This window comes from Vigna umbellata, chromosome 4, assembly GCF_029865625.1.
Source record: "Vigna umbellata cultivar VRB3 chromosome 4, Vumbellata_1.0, whole genome shotgun sequence".
NCBI lineage: Eukaryota > Viridiplantae > Streptophyta > Magnoliopsida > Fabales > Fabaceae > Vigna > Vigna umbellata.
The window spans coordinates 28,294,886-28,322,415 of NC_142168.1; the positions used below are offsets into that span (position 1 = coordinate 28,294,886).

At 32.4% G+C, this 27,530-nt stretch overlaps 3 protein-coding genes across 4 annotated transcripts; all 3 read left to right on the forward strand.

The window, feature by feature from the left end:
- The first annotated feature begins 3,219 nt into the window (after positions 1-3,219).
- On the forward strand, positions 3,220-9,487 carry LOC124821618 (hydroxyproline-rich glycoprotein family protein). 2 transcript variants are annotated; one of them, XM_047293531.2, is made up of 5 exons: positions 3,220-3,405; positions 4,709-4,871; positions 5,021-5,402; positions 6,978-7,624; positions 8,440-9,487. In XM_047293531.2, exons 1-5 carry the CDS (start codon positions 3,324-3,326, stop codon positions 8,552-8,554), a joined length of 1,389 nt encoding a protein of 462 aa, XP_047149487.1. In that variant the 5' UTR covers positions 3,220-3,323; the 3' UTR covers positions 8,555-9,487. The 2 variants fall into 2 exon arrangements, with proteins under 2 accessions (XP_047149487.1, XP_047149488.1); XM_047293532.2 differs by having other exon boundaries at positions 4,712-4,871.
- A 4,109-nt stretch (positions 9,488-13,596) lies between these two features.
- Positions 13,597-18,456, forward strand: LOC124821611 (Cytochrome P450 superfamily protein). Its single transcript, XM_047293525.2, has 10 exons — positions 13,597-13,686; positions 14,501-14,783; positions 15,239-15,563; positions 15,665-15,814; positions 16,123-16,362; positions 16,505-16,588; positions 16,724-16,802; positions 17,141-17,262; positions 17,368-17,495; positions 18,117-18,456. Exons 2-10 carry the CDS (start codon positions 14,551-14,553, stop codon positions 18,217-18,219), a joined length of 1,464 nt encoding a protein of 487 aa, XP_047149481.1. The 5' UTR covers positions 13,597-13,686; positions 14,501-14,550; the 3' UTR covers positions 18,220-18,456.
- A 5,451-nt stretch (positions 18,457-23,907) lies between these two features.
- LOC124821619 (ankyrin repeat protein) lies at positions 23,908-27,412 on the forward strand. The gene is made up of 6 exons (XM_047293534.2): positions 23,908-24,152; positions 24,257-24,327; positions 25,167-25,215; positions 25,324-25,430; positions 26,614-26,696; positions 26,793-27,412. The coding sequence occupies exons 1-6, from the start codon at positions 24,104-24,106 to the stop codon at positions 27,094-27,096; spliced, it is 663 nt and encodes a 220-aa protein (XP_047149490.1). The 5' UTR covers positions 23,908-24,103; the 3' UTR covers positions 27,097-27,412.
- The last annotated feature ends 118 nt before the right edge of the window (positions 27,413-27,530 follow it).

Consider the following 27,530-nt stretch of genomic DNA (forward strand, 5'->3'; position numbering starts at 1 on the left):
TAGGAACCCTTCCTGTCCCCCAGGACCTCCTTCAATAGCCAAAAATGGCCAAAAACGCGTTTAAGTAGTCAAAAACCCATTAGAACACATTCACTCGCGGGGTAAATTCGCCCAGCGAGTTGGCCACCGAGTGGAAAGGATTTTGACAACTTTGTCAGTTCAGTTGAACCCCTTCCAAGTGTCGGAATTACGTATCCGAGTACTCGAATCGAAGCTCTTCGAGTCTACTTTCCAATGAAAAAGGAATCAACTCAATATATAATTTGTACGAAAAGTTATAATTAAAATATTAAACCATGTCAAAGTTTACAACATTGTATTTTGCACACTAACTTGAACTTTTGTTACAACTTGATACATTTTGAGTTTTCTTAATCTTCTAATGACTCGAGACTCACATTTTCATTTAATTTTTTAGGGTCTTACAATCAGTACAAACTATTAGTTATAATACCATTGATAGATCTTCAAAAGGAGATTTACGAATAAAATTTGACATTAAATGAGATCGGAACCAAACCACATAAAAGATTGATATCACCTTCAACATAAAACCTTAAATCAATAGACTTTTGGGTCTTCTTCCTTATATGTTGTTGCAAAATAAGATCTTGATTTCTTCTAGCTACACCAATTAGACTTTCTATTTCAAGTTTTATAATAGAGGATTTTAGTTTCCTTAGTCGCAATTTTCATAAAAGAAATTATTTTGGCCCTCTTAATTTATTCTAAAAAAAGTCGTATTATCTAAAAATAACTTTATGTTGGCATCCTAAGTGAAATGATGTTTGACTATTCAAGTGAAGTCGTGTTTAGTCAAATTGATTTATTCATTCTTAGCAAAAGATGTGTGACACAAATTTGTTTGTTTAATACAATCCATCTTGTTTAATTTTTTTCTTCCATTTTTAAATTCAACTAGGATTGAAATTCATGAAGCAAAGTTATTTTTATATCATAGTGAGATTATACTCTATTTACACAACTTTGATCATACAAATGTGTTTTTTGTAAAATTTTATTTTGTATTCATTATTTTAGTATTATCTTATTTAAAAATCTTGATTGATATTATATTATAATTTTTTTTATATTAAAACATTATTTATGAAAATTAACAAACTATAAATTTATTATTAATGACGTATAAATTGATTTAATAAAAAAATTATCAATTATAAAAAAGAAAAGACATGCAATTATATATAAGTAAAATAACATATAATAAAAAAAGAAAAAAAAATTATTATATTAATTTATTTGAAGTATTTATATCATTAGGAAAAAAAATAAAATAAACTATTTCATATAATTTTTCAAACAAATATATATAATATCTTAGTAGTTTCTATGTTTTTAATATATATTTTTTATAATTGTATAGTTATTATTTTAAAAAATCAATATATATTTTGTTTTTTTAATAATTGTTAGTTTTCATATTAAATAAGTTATTTGGTATTAATAACAAAGTTATAGTTTATTACTTTTTTTATGTATAGTATTTTAATATAAAAGACACTTTTAGGTTACGATAAACAAGATTGGGTTGGCTCTTGGATGACTCGACTTTACTCTTCGGACAAACCAACTTGATTAGATATTTAATTCGCGTTAGCTTGACTAGACTTATGATCTGAGTTGACTTAGCTTGACAACTTGAACCAACTCATCTCAACCATTTGACTTGATTCAACTTTCTTTATCCTACAACTCAAGTTGACTCATCTTAGCCTTTAGCCTTGACCATCTCAGTTAGACCTTTAGTTTAGGTTGATTTACCTCGACCTTTGACCCATATTGACTCTTCTCAACCATTAAATTGACACTTCTAGTAAAAGCATGACTTCAATTGGGGAGTCACAAACCAATATATAGTTGTGTTTATGTAACATTGTTACTAATAACTTAACATTTCCCTTATTAGTAGGAGTGTCAATTTGACTCATGACCCATGGACCAGTCCAACCCACCTTAACAAGCCTTCATTTTATTGCCCACTAAACATGGGGCCTAAAAAAGTTCCTACCTCAAAGCCCTTTTCTTAAAGTCGATTAAAGTTAAGATAAAAATGGGTTCTTCCTATTAAAATACTTTAATTAACTCTTAAATACAATACCTTCAACTCGAACAGAAGGTTAAGATGAGTTATTATGAGTCAAAGGTCAAGTCGAGCTAGCCCATGCAAAAGGTTGAGTTGAATCGTCTTAGGCCAAAGATTTAGTTAAGTTCGCTTAAGTTGAAGGTTGAGTTGAGCCGATCTATGCTCAATGTCGAGTCAAGTTGATTTGAACTAAAAGTCAAGCTGAGTTGGTCCAGGTTTAAGGTTAAGATGAGCTGGCTCAGTCAAAGGTCGAGATGAGTTGACCTGGGCTAGAGAGTGGTAGAAAGTTGGATTAGACTAGAGGGTTAAGACTAATCAACCTAAATCGAAGGTTTAACCAAACGGTTCGGACATAAGAGTCAACCTAAGTGTTCTTAGATTGAAGGGTAGAGCCGAGTCATCCGATGCGTGATCCAACATTGTCTGTCTTGACTTGAGACTGACTCATACAAACTGACTTAGGCCACGAGACTCATATAGGTTAGATTCAAATCTTGTGGGTTAGACCAACTTAAAAAAAGTCCACTTATCAATAGTATCTCTATTATAGTAATTATTTTATGGATTAAATATAGTCATTAAATTGAAAATCGTCTATTTTCAAATTTATTCTAAAACTTTATAAATGAATATATATATATATATATATATATATATATATATATATATATATATATATATATATATAGTTATTCTAATCCAACTACTTTGATTTTTTGATTTTTTTATATGTCAAATGCATTTCAAATTAACATTTCATTTGAGTTATCTGTTTTCTTTGAAAAGTCCTACTCAAATGTTAGTATGGAATATAGTTTAACAAACCTAAAAAAGTTAATGCAATTAAGTTTAAAAAATTATATTAGTTTATTTTTAATATTTGAGAAATAAAATATATTGAAATTTGGGAGAATGATAAATTTTAATTTTATATCCAAAATTTATGATTAAAAGTATATTTATTTCTTATTTAAGAAAAAAAGATGACAATGTTTTATAACTAATGATAACTATAACGTGAAACATTATTTTTAAATAACATTAGACTAAAGAAATTTAACATAATTAATTGAGTGTAATTAATTTTGCATTGGGCTCACCTGTACAAAACGCTAATTGAATTCTGGGACAGCGAAACTTCTGCGCCGTTGGATTTTGCATGAAGCAACCTGCAAAACCCTAAACCCTCATTCTCTTTCTCTTTGAGCACACAGATGAGATGAGGAAGAAGCTTCTGATCGCAACTACAAAAGGCCTCTCCTTACGCGCCAATCGCAACATTATTCCCAAACCCAACCACTGTAACTATCTCCCCTCTCATCTTCTTCTCATGTTTCGTCTCTATCTATGTTCTAGTAACATTCTTCTGTTGTTTTTGTCAAATAGCAAGTATTATGCTCTTTTTTGCTGTTTTTTAGAAGTAAGATTTTTTACGGTCTTACAGAAATGAAGCTGAGTTCACTAATCAATAGCAGTAATATTTTAGGTACTGTTTAATGAGTTTAGGCTTGGTGCCTTGTTAAGTTTAATCTGGCTAGAAACTGAATTAGAATGCGGGATTGGGGTCAATGGCATTATGACATTGTCGTGTTTTTCTCATGTCTGTTAAGGTTTCTGTTTTTTTTCTCTTTTTTGGCGTTTATCTTCTTTGAAAAAAGAAGCTGGGAGATTAAATGATAATGATCTTAAAAGAGGAATGGTCTCTAGAGTGTTTTAAGGAAAAGGGAACAGCTTGTGATTTTGTATAGTTTTGGGTTAAATATGTTTTTAGTCCCTAAACTATTGGCCGTATCTGGTTTTCGTCCCTCTTTCAAAGTAAGGTACAATTTGGTCCTCATTCTTTTCGAAACGTTCGTTTTAGTCCTCGAAAACTAAACACGGTTTAAAAATTTGGTCCTCATCTAACAACAAATGAGGACTAAAACCAAAATTCCGAGGACTAAGGAACGTTTCGAAAAGAATGAGGACCAAATTGTACCTTACTTTGAAAGAGAGACGAAAACCAGAAACGACCAATAGTTTAGGGACTAAAAACATATTTAACCCTATAGTTTTTACAAAGAAGGTTGTTTTATGACTTTTAGTTCCGCGAAGTTGTCATGAGAGAAGGGGTAGAATAAAAAATACTTGGTGAAAGTTTTCAAAGGAGATCTCACGGTAAATAATAATCCTTGGAGCTTTATCTTGCCAAATTGCATGTATGATCCATGTTGCAGACCTCGGATAGAGAATACGACACTATTGTTGTATGTGTGATATTGAGTATGTCTTGGTTCTTAGAGGTCTGGGAAGTTTGCACGAGGTTGTAGGTTGAAATCTCGTTACTGCCATTGTATAACTCTTGATTGTTACTTTTGGAGAAGTGGGAGCACTTTTCTTGATGCTTACTGTAATTTTACTTACTTTTTTTTTCAATTCTTTGGTGTTAATTGACGCATATCAATGTGACTGGTTTTTGACTTTTTGTAGTTTCTAGTTGTCAGTGTTGATTATTGTTTTCCAATGCCTTTCTTTGGAACTGTGGTTGTAATGCATTACCAGTTACTGTGATACTGATTCTGTTGTTGAATAACTTGATTATATATCTACTGTGATGTTTGACAGCAGTACCCTTTGAAGTATGCTATTCTGTCGATCCAATTAAAGTCCACAGGCATGGGTGGTCACATGCTGCTACTGTCCCTTCTGAGGCATCGGATGCCCAGAAAGGCCCAAAAAGGGTTCCAAGACATGAAAGAAGAGCTATGGTGGAGTCTTTTGTGAACAAGTATTTCTTGATTTCTTTTGTAGTTGAAGCTTTGGTTTCTTTTATGAGCTTTCCTGCACTATGTTTCATGCTGGCATGTCGGTGTTTCAACTATTCAGGGATGCTCACATCACAGATACCTGACTTTTTCTGACTATTTTCACATGTAGGTATAGAGCAGAGAATGCTGGGAAATTCCCTACAATATCAGATGCCCAGAAACAAGTTGGTGGCAATTTTTATGTTGTCCGGGCTATCATTCAGGAATTAGAATACAAGTCTAGAACAAATTCTTCAAATAGTGTGGATGAGATTTTGGTGGAAAAACAATTTGATGACAGTAAACACCCCGCCACCAAGTCTGCGAGTGTTTCATCTGGTAATATTGAGATTGCAAAATACAATGCTATCCAATATGGTTCTCAATCTGTAGATTTGAATTACAAGAAGACTGTGAACGCTGGATATGAGCATCATGAAGGAAAGAGAGAGACACGTACTTCCTGTGGGGAGAGGAGATTGTTTGAAGAAGTAGAAATCATGTCTACATCAGTAAGCATTGCATTAACAGCGATTTTTAGTTGTTATGAATATATTATATATAGTAGGTTTACTTCATTAGGTTATGAATTTTGTTAAGGGTGTGCAAAATATCCAAATTATCAAATCCATAACCAAATCAAACCAAACCAAATCACTTCAACTCCGTTTCAATAAAATTCCAATTCAATCCATCGATTAACAATGTTTTCATGAATGGATATCCATCACATGAAAGGCTAATATTTTTTTTTAAGTTTAAAAAATAATTTCGTAAACAAATTTTAAAAATATTTTGAAATTTTTTTAAAAAGGTAAGCTCATGAAATACTTAATTATGAAAAAATTGGTTGGATAATTCATCTGATAAGTGTTGATAGAAGGATCCATTTGATTTTTAGAAATAAGGATGAATAATTAATTATCCATAAAATTAAATGGACGAATTTGATTTTATCAACAGTTTCATACTTTTGCAATGGATAGATTGGATGTATTTACATGTGGATGGACAGGATGGATGATAGATAAATGGATTGCTTTGGTACCCGTAGTTTCATGTCCAACTCCAAATTTTGGATTTTAAAATCAATCCAATTAATTGGATATGGATTAGATATTTGTTTTGGTTTTAATAAATCTTAGACTGTTCATCCTAAAGCATCATTTGGTTGAGAAATCTTTTGATTAGCCTTGGCCACAGAGTCAGTGCTCAGTCTTGACTAGGGAGTCATTGACTTGGCCTTGATTAAAGTCTACTCAACCTTGATTGGGGCATTGCTGGCTAGACCTCGACTTTGATGTCATTGATACAGACTTGGTCGAGGCATTGTCGTTTCAGCATTGACTTGGGTGTTGTCGCCTTGTCCTTGCATGGGGAGTAATCTGCTTGGCCACAATTGGGCTTGGCCATGGCATTGTTGGGTTGACCTCAGATGGGGTTTTATTGGCTCAATGGTGTCTACTCAGCCACAACTGGGGCATCGGTGGCTCAATCCTTATCTACTCAGCTTCAACTGAGGTATTGTAGGCTTGACCTCAGTCCACGGCTCAACCTTAATTGGAGTGTTGTTAGTTTGACAAAGTTTTCTTAGCCACACCAAGGGCATCTTTGGCTTGCCTGGGGCATTTTAGCCTGACTAGGGCGTAGAATTAAGGTTTAAAACCAAATTTAAAATAAAGTTGGTCAGTTTGGTGTAGTGAAAAACATAGGGGGTGACAAATTCATGGATCCATCATGGTAGTAAAATTATGAATACATTTTCACTCTTATTTCTAATCCCTTACTAAACTGGCCACAAATTTTGAAAGCTTTAGATTTAATGCCACTGCCATACTGCATAACCTTCATCATTTACCTGACAACAAAATATGTATTGTGCTTATAAATTGTGCAAAACATTTCAAATTGCATCTCATTCTTTTTCATCAGGGTAGTCAGTAGTTTCACCTTTTTGATCTGGCTCCTTAAATCTTCACTTTTGTTAATTTTATTTTTAATAACATCGATTGAATATGCTTTTATTATGTACAGAAAATAAGCAGTTTTCTCGCACTACTCATACTTTTCCTTCTTTTTTATGACAGAATAATCATTGCATTGCACCTGAAAGTAATCTTGTGAAAATGTGTTCTAAGGAGCCTTACCCATCAAGTCTCCATATGCCAAATGATATCAAGACAGAGGAAGCTGTCTCTAGTTGTTCTGATTCTTTTGCACCTGAAAGTCAGCTGCTACTAGAGGAAAGCCATCATTTTTCTCCTTTGTCTAGTCAAAATGATGGTACTGGTTACGGTAGAGCTCGGGGCCACAAATATGACTTTGTTCATGTAGAAAATCATAAAAAATTGGATGAAAAGTGCATTAAGAAAGCAGATTGCGAGAGAAGGGAGCAACTTGATTTGGAAGACCTGTCTAGAGAGCTTCCCCATTCAAGTCTCCAGGTGCCAAATGATGTGAAGTGTAGTGAAGATTTATCTAGTTCTTCTGATTCTGTTACCCCAGAAAGGCACCCTCTAAAAGAAGAAATAGACCAATTTTCTGCTCCTTTTATTGAAAAATCTGTAAGCAGTTGCAGCAAAGGTAAGAACCACGATTCTAAGTTTGTTGATATGGAAAACCATTCAGCATTTGAGAAAGCAGGGTATGAGACAAAAGACAAAGAGGCTGTCGATGGTTCAAAGCTTGAAATAGAGCAACCTCAAAAGTCTTCTGAGTTGGATGAGTACAAAATGTGAGTTTTTCATATCTTTATAGATATATAACTAATATAATGTTATTATAATTTGCATTACCACTTGAATAATACCAGCACTAGTTAACTAGTGAATAACATTGGAATGGTACCTAATTTAGTAAGGTGAGGATAGACGTAGTCTACCGGTTAATATTCCATGGACACTCCTTAGTGTTCATGCAGAAAACATTGATGAAGAAATTTGAAATTAAATATTAGTTTAAACAGTGATGTAGAGAAGCACAAAAGAACAGGCTTGTAGACATTTTCAAAATTAATGTTATTCATGTACAATAAGCTAATACACAATCTGAAACCCACATCATCCTATTATATACCCAGGAGAATATTCAGAGAATAACATCTCCTAGTCTTGATTAAAGTCTAAAGTGAAATGGTGCAACGAAGTTTACATGAGAGCATCATTTTATGTTAATGAAATAGAAGTCATAAAATCTAATAAATGAAATTTACTAAGGAAAAACAAGTCACTTCTATGTGCAAAATACATCTGAGGTAGATTAAAATTATGCACACATATAAGTTGAAGTATTGGGACCAGGTTTGGGTACATCTTCGTTGTTCATAAATAGATTATGTTGTTTTCTGAGTTTTGGAACTTATGTCTATTCTTCCTGAAATAGGCATTCATGGATTGTGCATGTGCATAGAACATATCTGTCTTGTGCAAAATTTCCTGCCTTTTCTATGTGTTTCCTTATATTATCTATTTTTTCAATTTTCATGTGTATTTTGTTTGACGCAAATTTGTGTGTGATATTAAAGTTGCTTTCCTTCTCGCAAATATCCAGGGACATCCCTAATACCAAGGATAAAAATGTTGCAGTCTATTCAGAAAAATCAACTTTGTGGGGAAATGTCAAGTCATTTGCTAATGGCATCTTAAATATCTGGAAAAAATTGTGAAGCTTGATGAAAGTGTATGGTGCAAGTTGTAAGGATCTCAATCTTACTGTGCATCTTAGACGGTATGCATAGGATTCATGGGATTCCTAACTCTTTTTATGTACCTGCAAATTCTATTCTCCTTTTTTGCTATCCTTAGACATTTCCAGAGGTTTTGAAGCTGAGTTCAGCTATGATAAAGCTGCCTGCTCGACTTATTTGTAAGATATTTGCACATGAGTTTCTAGCTCCTCTGCTCCCTTGGCCCCCATTTTGGGCGGGAGGGGATCAATACTATAGTTCCCAGTCTAGGTAATTAGCTTTCCACTGTAAATGAGTCTCAAAGGAAATGCTCGATTTTTCAAATTTCTCCCCTACTCAAATTATGTTTTCATATATGAATTTTGAGGAGCAGAATAGAAGGATGAAAGAAAGCCAAGGTCAGTTTATGATGATGAGGCTTTTGTATTTTGGATAGCATTAGAAGAATAACCAAGTGGTTTTCAAGGACCGCATCCCTCCCCTCCCCCTCCAGGCACAAGACTCCAAAATTGAAGTATAAGGGTTTTTGAAATTTTGTTTTGATTTCCATCATTAAGTATACTACTGATTACCCTCAATCCAAAATATGTTTATGTTCTCCAATCTTGCAAAGCATGAGCACCAATTGCTGTGATTAGAAATTGAAACTACGGTAACTTAGAGTTAAATCAGAAGCTAGTCTTATCCTTTATATTCCATCTTTGTCCATGTGATTTGCATCAGATTCGAATGTAATGTCCAACATTTATGTTAGGACCGTCTACCATATGGCAACTTTTTGTTTCCTTTTATAATATGTATTTTCCTTGGTATCTGACAGAAAGACTTTTCAGGTTATAAATGACATGTAAAGCTATGCGTTTTTTAATAGATGATATGATTTAATACAATGCAATATAATATAATTTTTTCCATGCTATCTGGGTAGAGCACAACAATTCGGGTTACATGTAAAACTGGGTATTGTTTGATTGGCTCTTTGCCATCCATAGACACAAATGAAACGAAGTGACAGTTCAATAGAAATTAGTTCTGCAACTGTGTTATATTCATTAATGGCAATGGATATATTTTTTTATGCAAATGCTATTTTTCTATGCAATAATACCTTTGCGATTTGAGCAAGGATAATGTGATATTTCGAGGTCAGGTATATGTTAGAAAGAGATTGTTGCTGCATGGATACATCTAATGCACTCACAGGTACCCAATTTAAATTAAATAAATAATTGTAATGGAGACAATTTAGGGTAGTGGGTGAAAAAGGTTTCATATGGCTTATCTTGGTGTCACAATGACGGCTTGCAAGTTGCAGGGCTCCCATATGGTGGTAGATCATGATGTCACAATGAAGGCCTGCAATGCAAGTTGTATTGTATTTTGTTTCTAAAGTTAGTATTTAAATATGTATCTGCGATCAATTTCTTTTAAAGCATTGTAAAATATGAAATAAGTTATATTTAGGAACTGATATATTTCTCCTTTATCATTTTAGACACCACTTTGTTAGTGTGGCTTTTTTCTGAACAGCCATAATAATCAGATGCAGAAACACAGATGAAAAAGAAAAGAGATTTTATCCCAAATTGGATGAACATCTGCAAGGTTAAAAAGGTAAAACAGCATAGGAGATGGTGGGAGCTTATATACACAACAGAAAATAAAAAAAACAACTCAGGCTTAGTTTTAAGGAGAATTCTTTATGTAAAAAAATGTCATTTAGTCTAGCAACAAAATATTTGGTAGTAAGAAACAATGTGTTTGTTTCATCATAAGCTGTTATGATTATTAACTCTTTTAAAATCTTATCAACTAGTAGAAATTCATTAGAAATATCCATGTTGCAACAAAGGTGTGCAATTATAAATTGCCTGGACATGAGAGGCTAATGTTTCTGGTGTTATGCCCTGCTTGAACTGAATATTGTATGTTCAGATCATGTAAGATGTTTTGTGGCAAACAAAACTGCTGCGTCACTGATTTCATCATGCAGCAGAACATTGTAATATAAAATTTAAGAATGACAGCTCTTGGCTGGTATTGCAAGATAACTATAACTCAAGTAATTTATTTGTATATTCTAACCCTACAAGATGCTTGTGTGATAAAATTAATGGGGTGGCTTCTGCAAACAAGAAACGCCAATTCTCAACTGCTTTAAATAAAAGCATCGTTAATTTAATATCTGATTCTAGCATCTCACTTGAGTTCATTAACCAACATTTCATATTATCTCCCCCAAAAACATTGGAATGCTCTTAATGATGATAGTAATGTGACTTGTGGCTGTTGGTAACTACACTGATTATAATATCGTCCATTTCTTAAAGTATAGGAGTAATTTAATCGAGTTGTAGATAAGCATAAATGAAGACAATCAAATAGAAATCACTTTTAAAAATGAACCGAATCAACATGAAGACATTGCTATTTGATTTGGTGGGTTAATAAATTTCACTTGTAATTTTATAGTTCTCAGTAAATTGTAATTAAAATTAAAAGTGTGTTAGGAGGACAATTATAGATTACAGTGGACAAAACTACTTTTACATACTAATAAACTAAAAAGGAATGTGAAAGTAAGAGAGTCATTTAAATATATATTTTTTTCAATAATAAAAAACATTTTTTAAAAAAATAAAATTGTGACAAAAACTTCAAATTTCATATTTCAAAACAAAAGTACTTCAAATATAATAATCAATCATCATAATATTATTTACACGGATTGGAAATACTATTTTTTTTTACTTTATTGAAGCAATTATTTGAATGACTGATAATCAAGGTATAAAGTTTATATGTGATTAGCCTTTGGTTTATTTTGTGTTGTGTTGAAGCAAGCTACCCTAGTTTGCTGACATAACTGGCATTGTGTTGCATTACATGGCTGGCTGTTGCTGGCATTTATTTATTATAATTGAGTTCACATCAATCACCCAATAAGCATTAAACATTTATAATGCTTAAATAATTTACTGCATAGCTTTAGGGTGCTCATTCCTGGAAAAAGGCCTTAAAATTAGGATTCAAAGTCTTTACCACTTTGACTGGTCCATTTAGTGGCTCCATAATAACCCATCCATTTCCATTACACCCATAATTGTCAGCTAAGAAACCCAATCTTTCCTCCTATTAAAGGATTAGCTATTTCTATAAATCACAATGTAAAGTGAAAACATATAAAAAAATTACAAATACCATGTATATACCATATGTAATTTAATTAAATTTTTTCATATAATCTTAAAATTAAACTCCTTGTTTAACTATGAAAGGAGGTTAGGTTTCTGGTTTTCATATTTCCATATGTTTAGTTATAATGTATGTATTTGAAATGTAAGTATTTTTTTTTATTATATGTTTTGCTGCTTACATATTTATTGCATTTAGTTATGTAGAAAATTGCATATTAATTAAATCCATTAAATAATAATGAGGCAATAATTGCTAGACATACAAAAATCACATTCTAATATTTTCACTAGATAAGTTTAAAACGTGGCAAAGTTAGTTAAATATAAATCAATAAATTAACCTACAGTACTAAAGGTCATAAAAAATGTAGTTTGTAATTATTTTGGAATTGGTTAAATTCAAATAAATTAATGGACTTGTAACGAGTGAAAAAACTTTGTAAATTAGAATATTGTTTTCTTATGTCCTATTATACTTGTATTTATATTATAAAATTCATCAAGGTCTCAAAAGTAAAAGTTTTGAACAGTATGAAAACATAAATTCGATTTTTATTGTCGTTTATAAAAAAATTAATATTATAAAGTTTACCACTTAATTAAAAATATTTATTTCATGTTAAACTTTTGCACGTTATCATACACAAAGTATGTATTTATGTTTTTTTTAAACACTCAAACATTAATTACGCCCTCACCTATTTGATGTATATCAAGATAGAAATAGAAACAAATTTTTCATATGACAAAGTCATGAAAATTAAACAAGAAAGAATTTATCTCCAATTTAGATAATGTAATAGTAATTCTACTAGCTTCCACATTATTTCCTTTAGTATATATCATTAAAGATTTATAAGTGAATGTTTTCTGTTGTCATATTTTACAACAAATAATATATGATGTTCTTTGGTTCATGCAGTCAATGTACTTAATTAAAAAATAACTCTTGTTATTGTTGTCGTCTAAAGCAATTATTTTTCATTATAAAATTGACTTATTTTAAAAAAAATTACATAGCATCATAGTGTAGTTGAAAACCATTTGTTGTTTTGCTTGTGGTTTGAACATTTGAAGTAATTTCTCAGTAAACTTCTGCTAACAACAATGCTAACATGGTGTACTTACAAGAATCTGACAAACACTTCTTAAGAATAATGTTCTTCTTTCTTGAACAGACAGGTCAAAATGTTGTCAGATTCTTGTAAGTATACATTCACTGACAGTATAGTTGGAACATGTATTCTCATCCAAGCACCCTATAAAAGCCAGAAAAGAAAAAGAAACTGTTTTTCTCTTATTAGTTTTAAATTTGATAGATATGAGAGTTGTGGCTCCTACTTATAGTTACCTACACTAATTGATGGTTGTAAATTATGTCTATTCTATATGACAGGGAACACACCTATTCAATGTCTGTCATAGTATTTATAGCAGCAAGTAATATGATACTCTGATTAGAATATTTTATCAGATGATTTCTTTTCTTTCTTTCTTTCTTTCACAAAAGGTGAGTGTTGCGTCACTGGAATGTGGCAAATTGATTAATGCATTGCTACATAACTGCATAGCGTAAGAAGGGCAAGTCAAACTCTAGCTAACTTTTCTTGATGACAACCTCTACTAGTTGATCATTATGCTCCTTATTTTGTGCTCATCAATTTGAACATGAGTTCATGACACTATTAAATGCACACCAAAAGCTCTCTTTTGGACCAGTTAAGTGACCCTTTTCCTTATATATATATATATATATATATATATATATATATATATATATATATATATATATATATTCTAATTTGAAAGCATCACAAGACACACCTTCTTCCCTTTCCTCAATGTTTCTATGCTCTAAGGAACACACAGCAAGTTCTTGAATGCTACATATTACTTCATCAGCAGAGTTATAAGGTGACTGTTCTTTCTGGTAGGGTATGTTAATGTTTTGTTACCACTTGGTATTAAAATTACTGTCTCATCTTTTTCTCAAATTTTAATCATCAATTTTGTGTGGTTCTCATACCAGAAAGATTCATAGTATCTATCATTTGGTTGTTAGGATGTAAGATTGTGAAAAGTCAGCAAATATTATATATAGTAAAAGTTTTTAGTCTTATGGGGTAGCCGCGTAGTAGACGTATGATTATCCTTTAGATTGCATATCGAGACAAAAAATTGGATTCATATTCTCCAAATAATGCAGCCAGATTGTGATCTTTGTGTCCACTTTTTTTTATTTAATTTTGTTTGAATGTTTACGCGTTAAAACTTGCTTTAATAAAATAGATTCTGGGAATGATTTGTTCATGTAAAATACTAAGTTAACATGAAGAAATTGTATGGGCCAAATAGGAGTCTGCACTTGATTGGATTTATATCAAGTAAGGGAGATGTATTGTCCAAAAAGTTTAAAATCAATTGAACTCAACCCTTTTATGTTTATGTACACTTTTCCTTTGTTAAATGTGGAATTTTATAGTTCTCCAACACAACTTTTTTTATTTAGTTTTCGTTGTATCGGTACATGTTCAAACTTGTCTTAATAAAATAGATTCTGGGAATGATTTATTGATGTAAAATACTATGTTAACATGGCCCTACCAGATCTTCTTAAGTTTGGTCAACTATGCGTGTTTCGCCCTCATAAATTCTTCCTTTTCTCTATAAATAGTTCAGATTTGCATTGACAAATGATTACCATGTTTGGCTCACTATGAATATGCAGTTTTCTCTGCCAGGTTGAGGTGTGATTTCTTTTTCTCTGCATCTTATTTCATGGAGAAAATGAGAGAGAATATTTCAGAAACTTGGCTAGTTTTGATCTCAGTGATATTGGTCACGGCCATATTTGCAAAAATAATTCTATTCAAGTTAGGGAAGGAAGATAAAAGAAAATGCAGATTACCACCAGGAAGGAGAGGGTGGCCTTTGATTGGAGACAGCATCAATTGGTACAATGCTGTTGCAAGTTCTCATCCTCCTCAGTTTGTTGAAGAAATGGTGAAGAGGTATTTACTGCCAATTTGCCACCTCAACAAAAAGTGCTACATATTCTAGCTTTTGAAATAGTTGAGTTTGGTTGATTTGGAATTTAAGTTGCTAGTTAGATAAGAATTTTAACAGGCTAATTTCTCAATTTGTAAGAGGTGATTAATCCAATCACAGACCCTACGAAAGGATAAGTTTAGAAGCAACTCTTTTGGTACTTTTAGTATTATTATTTTCTAATGAAGACCTACATTAAATGTTACCACAGGTTACTGATATAAAACTCTGATAGGAAAACAATACGAAAAATTCCTGTTATGCAAGCTTATTTCTGTATGAAAAATGCTCTGAAGAGGGTCATTCTTTAGAATTCACTTAGTTTGAAAACTAAGTTGTTCTTAAGGGAATACTTTGCAAAAAGCTAAAAATCCATTTGTGAAACCAATCTGACAGATGGAACCTTCATTTGGCACAGGTATGGTAAGATATTTTCATGCAGCCTATTTGGCAAATGGGCAGTGGTGTCAGCAGATCCAAGCTTCAACCGCTTTGTAATGCAGAATGAAGGAAGATTATTCATTTCCAGCTACCCAAAATCTTTCAGAGATTTGGTCGGAAAAAATGGTGTGATCACAGTGCAAGGAGAGCAACAAAGGAAGCTACATGGAATTGCCTCCAATATGATGCGTCTGGAGAAGCTTAAGTTCCACTTCTTGAATGATATCCAAAAGGTCATGGTCCAAACTTTGGGCAATTTTAACAACAACCAAGTCATTCTTCTCCAAGATGTTTGTAGGAAAGTAAGTAATTTCAACTGATAATGCATTTCTATATGTCAGGTTACCATAGTATTTACTGCATGTGGCTCATTTTCAATTCATATCTACATGATTTACTTCAGGTGGCTATACATTTAATGGTTAATCAACTATTGGGGGTTTCAAGTGAGTCTCAAGTCAATGAAATGGCTCAGTTGTTTTCTGACTTTGTTGATGGTTGTTTATCCATTCCAATCAACATCCCTGGATATGCATACCACACTGCTATGAAGGTACAACAATTAAATTTCTAAAGTCATACACATACAGACAGACAGACAGAAAATACAGAGTTATATGATTTTTGAACTATGGCTTAAAGAGGAATATTATCATTCTCATTGTCACTTCCTTCAATGAGTGAACTCAAGAACATTAGTATTCAAATTTATCATTTCTCACCCTTCTTTCCTTTTATGATTGTTATTAGGCATTAGTCTAGTAATGAAATTGCATTTATAGAATACAATTCTAAGACTAATATGATTAGATGAGATTGTCAAGTCATATGGTATTGAAATCTACATTGTTTGGATATCAGGCAAGGGAGAATATCATAAGCAAGATAAACAAGATCATTGAGGAACACAGACAAAAGGGTGCTCCAATGGAAGGCAGTGGTGTACTTGGAAGATTGCTAGAGGAAGAAAGCTTGCCAGATGATGCTGTTGCGGACTTCATTATCAATCTTCTCTTTGCCGGAAATGAAACAACAACCAAAACAATGCTCTTTGCAGTCTATTTCCTTACTCAATGTCCAAGAGCCATGAAGCAGTTGCTGGTATATATGGCACAACTAGTCTTGAAATTTTTTCCTGCATGTTTATTTGATACATGAAACTATCATTAGGTGATTTCTTGAGTTATACTTAAACTGAAGAAGAATTTGTTCAATAATTCTTACAAAATTTTTCCTTGAACAGGATGAACATGGTTCACTGAGGAGTCATTCTGGAGATGAATTGCTCACATGGCAGGACTACAAAGCAATGTCATTCACTCAATGCGTAAGTGATTAGCATTTTACTGTTTCACAAATTTAAATTCTACTTATTTAGAGTAAATTTAAATTTTTTTTTGTATATTCAATAGTAGAAAATAGTGGGTTATTTAAGTTTTCCTGTTCTTGTCTTCACGAACAGGTCATTGATGAAACACTGAGACTTGGGGGCATTGCAATTTGGTTAATGAGAGAAGCAAAAGAAGATGTTCAATACCAAGGTACAAAATTTTTAGTATGTGTAAATATGATAAGCATAGTCTTACAATAGTTTTTCTGTTACATTTTACATTCATTGATACATATTCACACTTTATCATTCATCAGTTAAATTTCATTCTCTCAATGTCAATGATTCAATCTTAATGATAAAACAAAAGCAATCAATAATAGTCTGTCAAAACATTGATACAAGAGTAGAACTCTTTTATATTGATAGTAACAGACCAATTAGATTCTAACCTTTCTTTGCTGATAATTGGTTAATAACTTACCATTGATACACTCTAGTACTATTGCAGCCAATTTATCTAACACAAACTTCTCTGGTTTTGAGCAGATTTCATTATTCCCAAAGGGTGCTTTGTGGTTCCATTTCTTTCAGCAGTCCATTTAGATGAGAAAATATACAGTGGAGCTCTAGACTTCAATCCTTGGAGATGGATGGAACATGAAAATGAGGTTAGTTTCTCATACCATTTTGATGCATTCTTGATTTAATTAAGTACTCTATAGTTCTTTATTTTGTATTTTATTTTTTTCTTAATTTTTATGGTCTGAATGCAGGAAAAGAGAAACTGGAGAAGTAGTTCATTCTATGCACCATTTGGTGGAGGTGCCAGATTCTGTCCAGGAGCAGAGCTGGCACGCCTTCAAATTGCTCTTTTTCTTCATTACTTTGTTACTACATACAGGTATTGTGCCTTCTTATTCGAGATGTTATTCGAGATAAGATGAATTTCTAATACATAGATGGTTGTAAATCTCATAGGTTGAATTATATATAAAGTTTACTTCTTAATACTCCTTCACTCACTAGACATATCTTTGTGGCCTAAAAGTTCGCAAATTTCACTTCTTGTCTAAGAATGAAGATCAAAATATACCTTCTAGCACATCTTTTTACTACTGATAATGATTCTCACTTATAGTTAAAATAAAAATATTGTTAACTACTATTAGAATGTACCAAAAGGTCTATCTGTATTTACAAATCTGCTGCTAATCATTTGAAAAGTGTTAATAATACAGTTTTTTCATACTATCTTCATTCTTGAGTGAAGGAGAAATACTAGTAACATGTTTAGTAATTTATTTGTTAAGTATTACTTACTACACATGTCTCAGTTTTTTGGTAATTCTTCTCTTTCAAACTACCAGAATCTATTATTTTCAACCACTATATCAACTTTGTAGAATAATAATACAGAATGCGTTAAAAGACATTTAAGTGCTCATAATAATAATAATTTTTAGCTTAATCATAAATTAGCAAACTTAACCATAGCTGATTGATTGAATGTTTTCATCAACAGATGGACACAGATGAAGGAAGATAGGATGTCCTTCTTTCCCTCTGCTCGTTTGGTGAATGGTTTTGAAATCTGTCTAACAAGAAGACAGGATGAGACAGATTAAAAGATGCACAAAGTTCACCTCAAAATCAACCCTAGTTCTTCACTAATTTTCAGTAATTGTTTTCTCTGGCTATTGTTTTTGCTGAGTTCTTTCTCAGTTCTCCAACAACAGTATGTTTCAGAGTTCAAATTCTGCAGTCACTTGCCATGTATAAAATATGAATGTAAAATTATATTTTTATATTGTAACATGTACATTACTCCTAAAAGGTTGTATAGCATACACCAATTCAGTTTATGGGTGTTTTTTTTCCTTTTTCCAAAGTCCAATGTTCATTACTTTTTGTGCAATCAAAAAGTACCATTATTATTTTTTTAATGAGTAGATTATTACTTTAGTAGGGATGAAATTAGTAAGTATCAAATAAATTTTTGAAATTGAAGTCCGTTAATTATATTAGTCTTTCTCATTAATCTATAATGTAGTAGGTTACAACATTTAATGATAATAATAATAGTAATAAATTGAGGTGGAACAATGGATTAAAACTTTTGTTTAGAATTAAGATACACAAAAACGGGAATTGTTCACGGTTAAATGACCTATCTTATGTGGTTCTAAGGTGAATGGTAGTTTTGCAAGTTACTTATATTCAGTTAGAGAATAAAGTTTATCTCACGCTTAGCTTGGGAGTTTTGCTTATAGAAGAATGACTTGAGTTGAACTCATGCGTATTCGATTGCGTAAGTTAAAGTATTAGAAATATATGTTATTTAAATTTTCATCAATTTGACATGGTATTAAGGATGCAGATGATATTCTTCTTGAAAATATCTTCTCGACACTAGGTAAGGTTGGTTGTATTAATATTTATAATGATGGTTGGTGTTGTGACATTTACACATCTAAATTGGTTAGAATTTCTTATTTTGATGTAATAAAGTTATACTCTGTTGTTACTTTGACCTAGACAAAACTTTCCTTCTCTTGTTATCAATTTATGTGATTTTTCTTCTTTAATGGTTAATGAGGATGAGGATGTACCTAATTGGATTCTAAATGATACGGTGTGGTTTCTCAAAAAGTTACAAAAAAGTTTTACTCTTCTGGTATGGGAGTGTGGATTCGGGAAATCTGATTTGGTTAGATGAGAAGCCACGAGCTAAAACTTTGGTTCTTTAGAAGTTGTTGTACGTTTGTTTACCTATTGATTTGGAAGTTCAATAAAAAAGGTGGTTGTATGCTTTATGTGTTCTTTATGTGGTAATAATGTTGAATTTTTCTCTCATGTGTTCTTTCATTGTTCTATTATCATATGGTTGTGGACAAAGCTAAAGGAAGCTTTTCAAGATTTGTAGTTTTCTTATTTGGATTTAGTTGTTTAGTTTATGAAGTCATTTTGTAGTCCTTTGTTTAAAGTGATTAAAGTGGTTGTTATTAGTGCAATTATTTGGATGATTTGGAGGATGAGAAATCATAGTGGATTTCAAAATCCAATTACAATTCCTTCTGCTATTTCTTTTTTCAAATTAAGGTGTTAGTGTGCTAGAAATAAATCTAAGAGGAATATATGAGTAATATTGTCTCGGGTAGGGATGCCAACGGGTCGGGTCGGGCACAGATAGTGCCTACCCGCAACCCGACCAGACAAAAAAAATCCATCCGCTACCCACACGGATATCTGCTTTAAAAATACCCGTGGATATTTTAAAACTCGCGGATATCCGTGGATACCCGCGGATACGCGCAAATATTTAAAAAAAGTATATTTTTATAAAATATTATAATAAAACTTAAATAAAATTACAAAAAATATATAAAATATAATATATATTAAATTAAATATAAATTTAATTTTAATTTTAATTATATTTAACCTTATAAAATATAAATTAATGTTAATTTTAATTAAATTTAACTTAATAAAATATAAATTAAATTTTTATTTTTATTTTTTGTGGGTAGCGGATATCTGCGGGTACGGATAGTATAATATCCGCACCCGACCCGTTTATAAGCGGGTATTAAAAAACACGCTACCTGCAAGTCGTGGATAGTAAATATTCGCGGGTACCAGCTATCCGTCGCGGGTTTTATCCGCGGATATCTGCGGCCGCGGATTTTTTTGTCATCCCTAGTCTCGGCTTGATGCTAAAATTTTTCAATATTGAAACTAAGGTACGTGATTTCATTTATGGAAGTAATATGACAAGTTTCATCTACAAAATTTGTTTAAAGTGAATACTAATGATTGAAGTAAGGGTTGTGATGGTTTAACTTCATGTACTGCTATTTGTAGAGGAAGTCAAAGTGAATAGGTGGGTAGTTTTTTAGTTTTTTTTAGGAATACAAACTTCTGTTTATAGAACTACATCAAGATCTAGAAAATAGTATTTTATAAGTGGTAGTGAGTTAAAAATAATAAGACTCTATTATTTTAATATTAAAAGGTTTTAATATAAAAGGAATTGTTATAAATGATTTTATTATTTTAAAACACATTTGTTATGAGAAAAGAAATGATGAAAAATGTGTATCTTATTCAATGATAAAGAGAGAGTACAATTCATATATATAGCTGTTTAAAATAATATAAAAACAGAATATAAATATATGAACCTAAATGCACAGATATGAACGAAAAATAAATTAAATACAATAACATCATCCCTTTAGACCCCACTTTTCTAAAATCCTTTGCCTTCTCTCCAAGGGTTCTTATATCATGTTCATCTGTTTGAAGATCAGAGACCACTTATGTGATCCTTGCGGTGAGATCTTCAAGTATCCCGATCAATTTATCAAATAGAGTAAGTCGGTTTTTTACCATTTTCTCTAAGTTTCACGTTCTTCAATGCATGTGAAGTTTCTCTTTATCGCATGTATCTTAGGTTCTCTATTGATCAATGATTTTAATGTATACCTTGATCATGTTTTCAAGGCCTGTAGATGTTGTTTGATCTCTTTGAGAGGAGGGAGCAAAGTAAAGTTCTCTAGAGTTAGCCAGAGTTTCTAAGAGGTAAGGGAAGCTAATTTTGTTTTTCATATATGTAGTAGGAAGTTTGGAATCTGTTCTTGATGTGTTTAATGTGGTTCATGATAAATTGGATATGATAAATTGGGTGAACAAGTGATTATTGTACTTTATGATGTGTGCTTGCGTTTATATGTATGTATGCATATTGTGTGGGTACATGTATATTAAATTGGTATGGTAGTAAATGCAAAACTTTATTGGAGATCAATGAAGAGAAATGGTTGAGTTACTACTTTGTGGTTTAAATTGATGGGTGTTGATATGTCAAATTTTGAAATAATTAGTTTAAAGAGAAATCTGCAGTTTAGTAAAGGGTCTAGTATAATTGGTTTAAGTTTTAAAATAGTTATATTATGAATTTAGATTGAGAAAGAGCACTTGAGTTCATTTTTCTACTGCTCTAGAGTGGATTGGGGGTTTTGATAGGTGAGTTTTTGAGAGAATGGTGATTTGAGAAAAGCATAAGTATGAGGACTATTTTAAAGCCATTTAGGACTTGTTGAGACTTTAAACCAGTAAAATTTTGTTGTATTATGCAGTAGAGGGTTGTGAGGGTGTATTTTGCATGGTTTTGGTCCAAATGAGGGGTTTTGGGTAGTGGTTTCTAAGGGAGTGATTATGAGTTAAATTGGAGAGTTTAGGGCTGCTATCAAGTCATTTAAAACTAGTTTATGCAGCTTGTGCAGTGGATTGAATGTTAAAAGAGGAAGAAATGTGTTTTGGTAGCTTAAAGAGCTTAATTTAGGTTTAGGGTGGCAAATTTGAGTTACAACAATGTTTTATAGTTTTCTTAAGGTCTAAAGGGTCTTAAGAGATTTTATAAGTTGTGGGGAAAGTGAGGAAAATATTTTAAAAAGGGTAAATTTATGCTGATAGCGCTGAGCGCCCAAACCAGGCGTTGAGCGCCACCATTCTAGGGGCACCAACGTTGAACACCACCATTCGAGTGGCTCTGGTGTTGAGGGGTAGCTTTTGGGTGTTGAGCGCTACCGTACCACTTTTGGTTTCTGTTTCAGGTGTTAGAAATACCGGGTATCTGTTTTGGACGTTCTATAGGTTGTTTTGGGGGTTTTAGAACCTTCCAGAGCTGTTGGTGAGGGTTTCAAAGTTGTTTTCTCTGCCTAAGTGGGAGTATCATGTTGCTATGAAGAAAATTGTTATGTGTGATTTCTAATGACTTGTATGGGTGTTTCTATTATTTAATGTATGATGAGTGATGTTATATGTTGGTATTCAATGTGAAGTGTACGGACATATGTATGATTTCAAATGGTTTTCAAGGTTGTAAAAGAGAATTCCAAGGAAGAATATCTTATTAGGGGTTTCATGTGTATAAATGGTATAAATATTAAGAAGTCGATATGGGGTTATCCTAGCACTCTAGTGATCATTCATGCTCAATTAGAGAGTGATGAGTCATGTCGTGAGAAAAGTAGGAGGTCCTAGTCTGAGGTCTTTTTACATGGTGGCAAAGAATGTTTTAAGGACTAACCTTATGTGGCAGCTTTGAGTGGGTCAATTATTCCACCACACAAGTGCAGAACCTTCCATGGCTTGACATTTATACTATATTGTAAAGGGTTTGGCCAAGTCCAAGTCAATGGTGTGAAAGGGAAAGATGTTTTGATATGTGTGAATGGTGGAAGATGTTCTACTAATTATGTGATTGAAAGTGTATGTTGAATTTTATTTTTCTATGTTAAACCGTTTTATCGTTAGTCTACCCTTGCTTTTGCTTTTGTTTGTATGTGTGTTTTCTTTTTTGTGATGATCATTTTAATGAGTGTGAGCTCAAGGAGAACATCTTTCCAATTGTCTCAGTATAGGGGTTGGTGGTAGAGCAGCAATATATATAGCTTCTTTTATTTTAAAGGTGTAGATTTTTCTTCTCTTGACATTTCAAGTTTATTGGAAGTTATCTTCTTTGTAACTCTTATTTCAATAATTTTATATTATTAAAATGGGATATTACAAATTACGTAATAAAATATGATTTCATTCCTAAATTTATTGGTTTTAATATCGCTTGTTCGGATTAGAGTTTTTATTTTAGTTATTTAAATCTTTTTATAGATTAAATAAGTTCTTTCATCAGTTTTTTTATATTAACGATTAGTTAAGATACTATATTATTATTATTTTTCAAGGTATTCTATATTCTATTACGTCTCACCAAATTTAAGAGATGACATGAACGAAAAACTAATTGTTCCAACAAATATGTTTTAAGATATGAAAATTGAAACGTTTAAAATTTATCGATGAAGTAACTATAATTTTATTTATTTCCTTGGTTTAAGTATCTTTTATTAGGGATGTAAAGTAAACTTATAAACTTATTTATTTCTCTTATAGTCAATAAATATGTAATTTATATTTGGTATTTTTAATGATGGATATACTCTTATCCATCAAATATATATTAAATAGTTCTTTTAAAAATAAAAAATATATTATTATCAATAATGTAATATGGAAAACATTTTTTTTGTTTTATATTTATACCCAATTTAAAATAAAATAAAACATTATTCATAGTATCTCCAATTAATACAAACATGTCGTCAATAAAGACAAGTTTATTTTTCATGCCAGTCTTTTTAAACACTTTCCCTGTTTGTCAATTCCAATTTTACCAAAAAAATAAATAAAATTCAATTAATCATTTCATTCACACTATTTATCCGTTTACCCCCACAAATTAAAACAATAAACCGCATTGTTTTTGTAGGTTTTAGTGAAATAAAAGTAGAATAGAAGATTTATGTTCGGGAAGGGTCATCTTCCTCTTTGAGTGTCTCTCGCACGCACACACGCAGCGAAGGAATCAAATCCAATTTCAGACTCTCGGCGTTCTCTTCTCCATCACTTCCCACTATCAAAGACAATTTTGCAGAGTAAAAAGCGATGGCTGGAAGAGAAGTTAGAGAATACACAAATCTCAGCGACCCCAAAGGTATCCCATGATTTTTTTTTTTTTGAACTTTTCAATTTGTTATTCTTGTTTAAAGTTTTGATTTTTCTTGGGTTTTAATTACTGGGTTTGTGTTAATTTCGCAGATAAGAAATGGGGTAAGGGAAAAGATAGGATTGACGATGAGGATATTACTTTCCAACGAATGGTTGCAAAGGTTAGCGCATTGATTCACCCTCCGTTATATTATGTGTGTGTGTGGATATTAATGTAATATGTAAATTGGTTCTCTTTTGCATGTGCTGTTGAAGCTAATCCAATGTCTGATTCTTTTTGTAAGAAACCCTTATGGTTAAGGGCCTTTTCTTTTTAATGTTTCGTGATATTTTGGAATTGGTTTTCATGTATTTGTGATATGCCTAAAAATCTATTCATGAAACCATTCTATGATTTCGATTGTTCTGTAATTGTTGTATGGGCATTAGGATAGTAACTTTGGAATAAGCCTTGTAGCTGTGTTGCATGATATGGTTCCGATACGGTGTTACTAGCATTGGTATGGTATCAGTACGAGGAATTGAAAAAATTCTACAACATTGGTACGGATATGTGATGAGATGGTATCATTTATTTAGAGAAACATGAAAGTATAAGACAAACGTATTAAAATGATTATGTAAATGCAATTTTCATAATGTTCGGACAAAAGTATCTTGAAAAATTAAACTGAAAAAGTTTTGAATGAAGTAGCTGTTTGCTTCATTGCATGAAACTTGGTGTTATGTATGGACTGATTTATTCTTGAGCGATGAATCAGGTATTTAGTATGCCTTTGTTTGTGTTTTCTTTAACTTCACTGACCTTGATCAGGGAAAGTAGCTAATCAGAATTTTGTAATTTTCCTGTGTTGGTTTTCTCTTTTGGCCATGTGCTGCCTGCCTATGCTTTTGTTTTTTCAATTTTCAAGCATTATTTTTGTGCAATTTGAGGGATTTTGCTGATAACATGCCCCGGCAGGGATCTTGGGTTCCTGTATTGGGTGGCTGATTCAAGCAGATGCAAGAGGTTGCTGGGGAGCGTGGAGGTTACCTTCATGGTCGAGGCGGTACTGTTCACTTCCTCTTACTTCTGTGTGTCTGTTTGTTGTTTGTGCTTCTGCTTCACCTGCTTTTTTAGTTTCTTTCTTCCCGTTTTTTAAATTTTAAGCATGCAGCCTTGGACAGTGATGATCTACTTTATCTCAAGGAGCAAATGGAAGCTGAGGAGGATGCAGAACGCCTCCTTCGCCGAACTGAGAAAAGGGCATTTGCTGCATTTAAGATATCCTTTTGTGGTGATTGCAATACATAACAATCCATGTTTCCATTTTCATGTTGAGTTGATTTGATATTGATTTTTCATACCCTATGACTACAAATTTCTTGTTTTATTTTTGCATGTATTTTAGCGTATGACCAGAGTCATCTTATTTTCATAATTGCACTTGAAAACTGTGAATCAATATATTCTTAACTAGATCTGACTGTGAACTGATAATGGGAGATGCTCAAGGTTTTGAGGTGGGTTGAACCAAGATTTTGAACAAACTACATAGTATGATAATATATATAAGGTGTAACATATATATGCTTAAGTGAAAATATAAGAATGTGTGTGTGTGTATTATGGTACAAGTAGTTTATAACAAATCAACTACTACAAAGTTACGATAAATCACTGTTACTCGATATAAGTATTTAAATGTGCTATAACAAACAGATTTCTATGAATACAATTATTCTCACAATGCATGGTGTTTATCGGTATGTAGTTTTATGCTGACATATGGGGCCCTGACTTAGTACTTTTAAGGGTTGACTCCTGACTTAGTGCTTCGATGGTGCATTAATTTTATTGCACAGGGTTTGAATCCCTTTCTGCATGATTTTGGCTGTGCTCACCTTAGCTTGCATTGGTTCGGCTGGTCAAACCCTGACTGACTGGTTCCCCGGTTAGTTCAGTTCACTTGGAGTTTAGCATGTTCAAGGCTGGCTTTTAATGTTATTTAGCATTGATTGGACTGTTCAGTAGTGCACGGTCAATTCAATCAAACTAGCCATTCTGGTCCAGTTTTAGAAACTATGCATTGGATCTTACGTCATTCATTTAAGATGTTGAATGCTATGCAAGTGCTTTGATGAAGAAGATATGTAGGAGTAGGGTTGATCCTTAAGCATGACAAAAATACATATTTCAAGCTTTATGATTGTAATACAGTTTTTAGTCTAGAAATTTTATTCAATGAATTTTAAACAGGTGTTACATATTTTAATATAGTTGTCTGATCCTAGTAACTTCTGCTGAATAGATATATACAAAATGCAACCTAGGCTCTCTTTACATATTCATTTGTCCTCTTTCACTGTTTGTGAAACCTATATTATATGATACTCGTAAAGTGTTTCTGATAAAGCTGCTTGTTAAGTTGTATGTATTACCTTGTTTTCCCTTCACCAACAAATACAGAGCTGCAAGCTTAGCCGATTCAACACCTGCATCTGTACCATTGGCATTTCGCGTTGAGCCAAAGCCAAAGAGTGGTATTAGGTAGATCTTCCCAATCTTTCTTGTCCCTCCATGCATTTCCTTGTCTTTTCCTAGCTTCAGTGATTCTCAAAGTATTTATGAGCTTTTGTGATATAGGCAGCAAGATTTGCTGAAAAAAGTTGTCGAGATTAAACCTAAGAGGCCAAGATCTGATGGCAACCAGCCAACCCCATCTTCTCACAATGCCCCTGTCACAACATGTAAGCCTGATCATGATCCTTCAAAAGAGAAGCCATCTTTGTCAGGACCAAAGAAAGTGGAGGAACAATCTTTATCTGCATCAAAGAAAGCTGAGGAGCATGCTCCTTTGGGGTCACAGGAAACCGAAGCTAAGCCTAGGATTGAAAACTCTGGTGGGGGATTACTGGGCCTGGCATACGATAGTTCTGATGATGAATGATTGGTAATTGCAGTTCGCTGGCAGATTACTTCTTTCCATCATTGTCTCTGTAGGTTTTAGTGTTAGTACAGAATGCTTGATTTGTTTAGAGAAAGTATTGAATTGTAGTCAAGGCATAAAAAGTTTAGTCTTTTGAAGGGTGGAAAAGAAAATGATGTACTAACTATATCTGTTCAAGTATGTGAGATACAATTTTGTATGTGAATTCATCTCATCTCATCTGAAGTGTGATGGTGGTCCTTGAGGAATTACTTGTTTATAACCATGCATTATGGATGTTGCTTGTTGTAGCATGGATTCGATTTTTATCAAGAAATTAAGTAAAAATATTTAGTGAAGAATAATTTTAACTTTCATTGAAATTAAAACTTTTCTGTAAACATGACACATGAGAAACTTAGTATGAATTCATGAATAAGGACTTTTCTACAAAC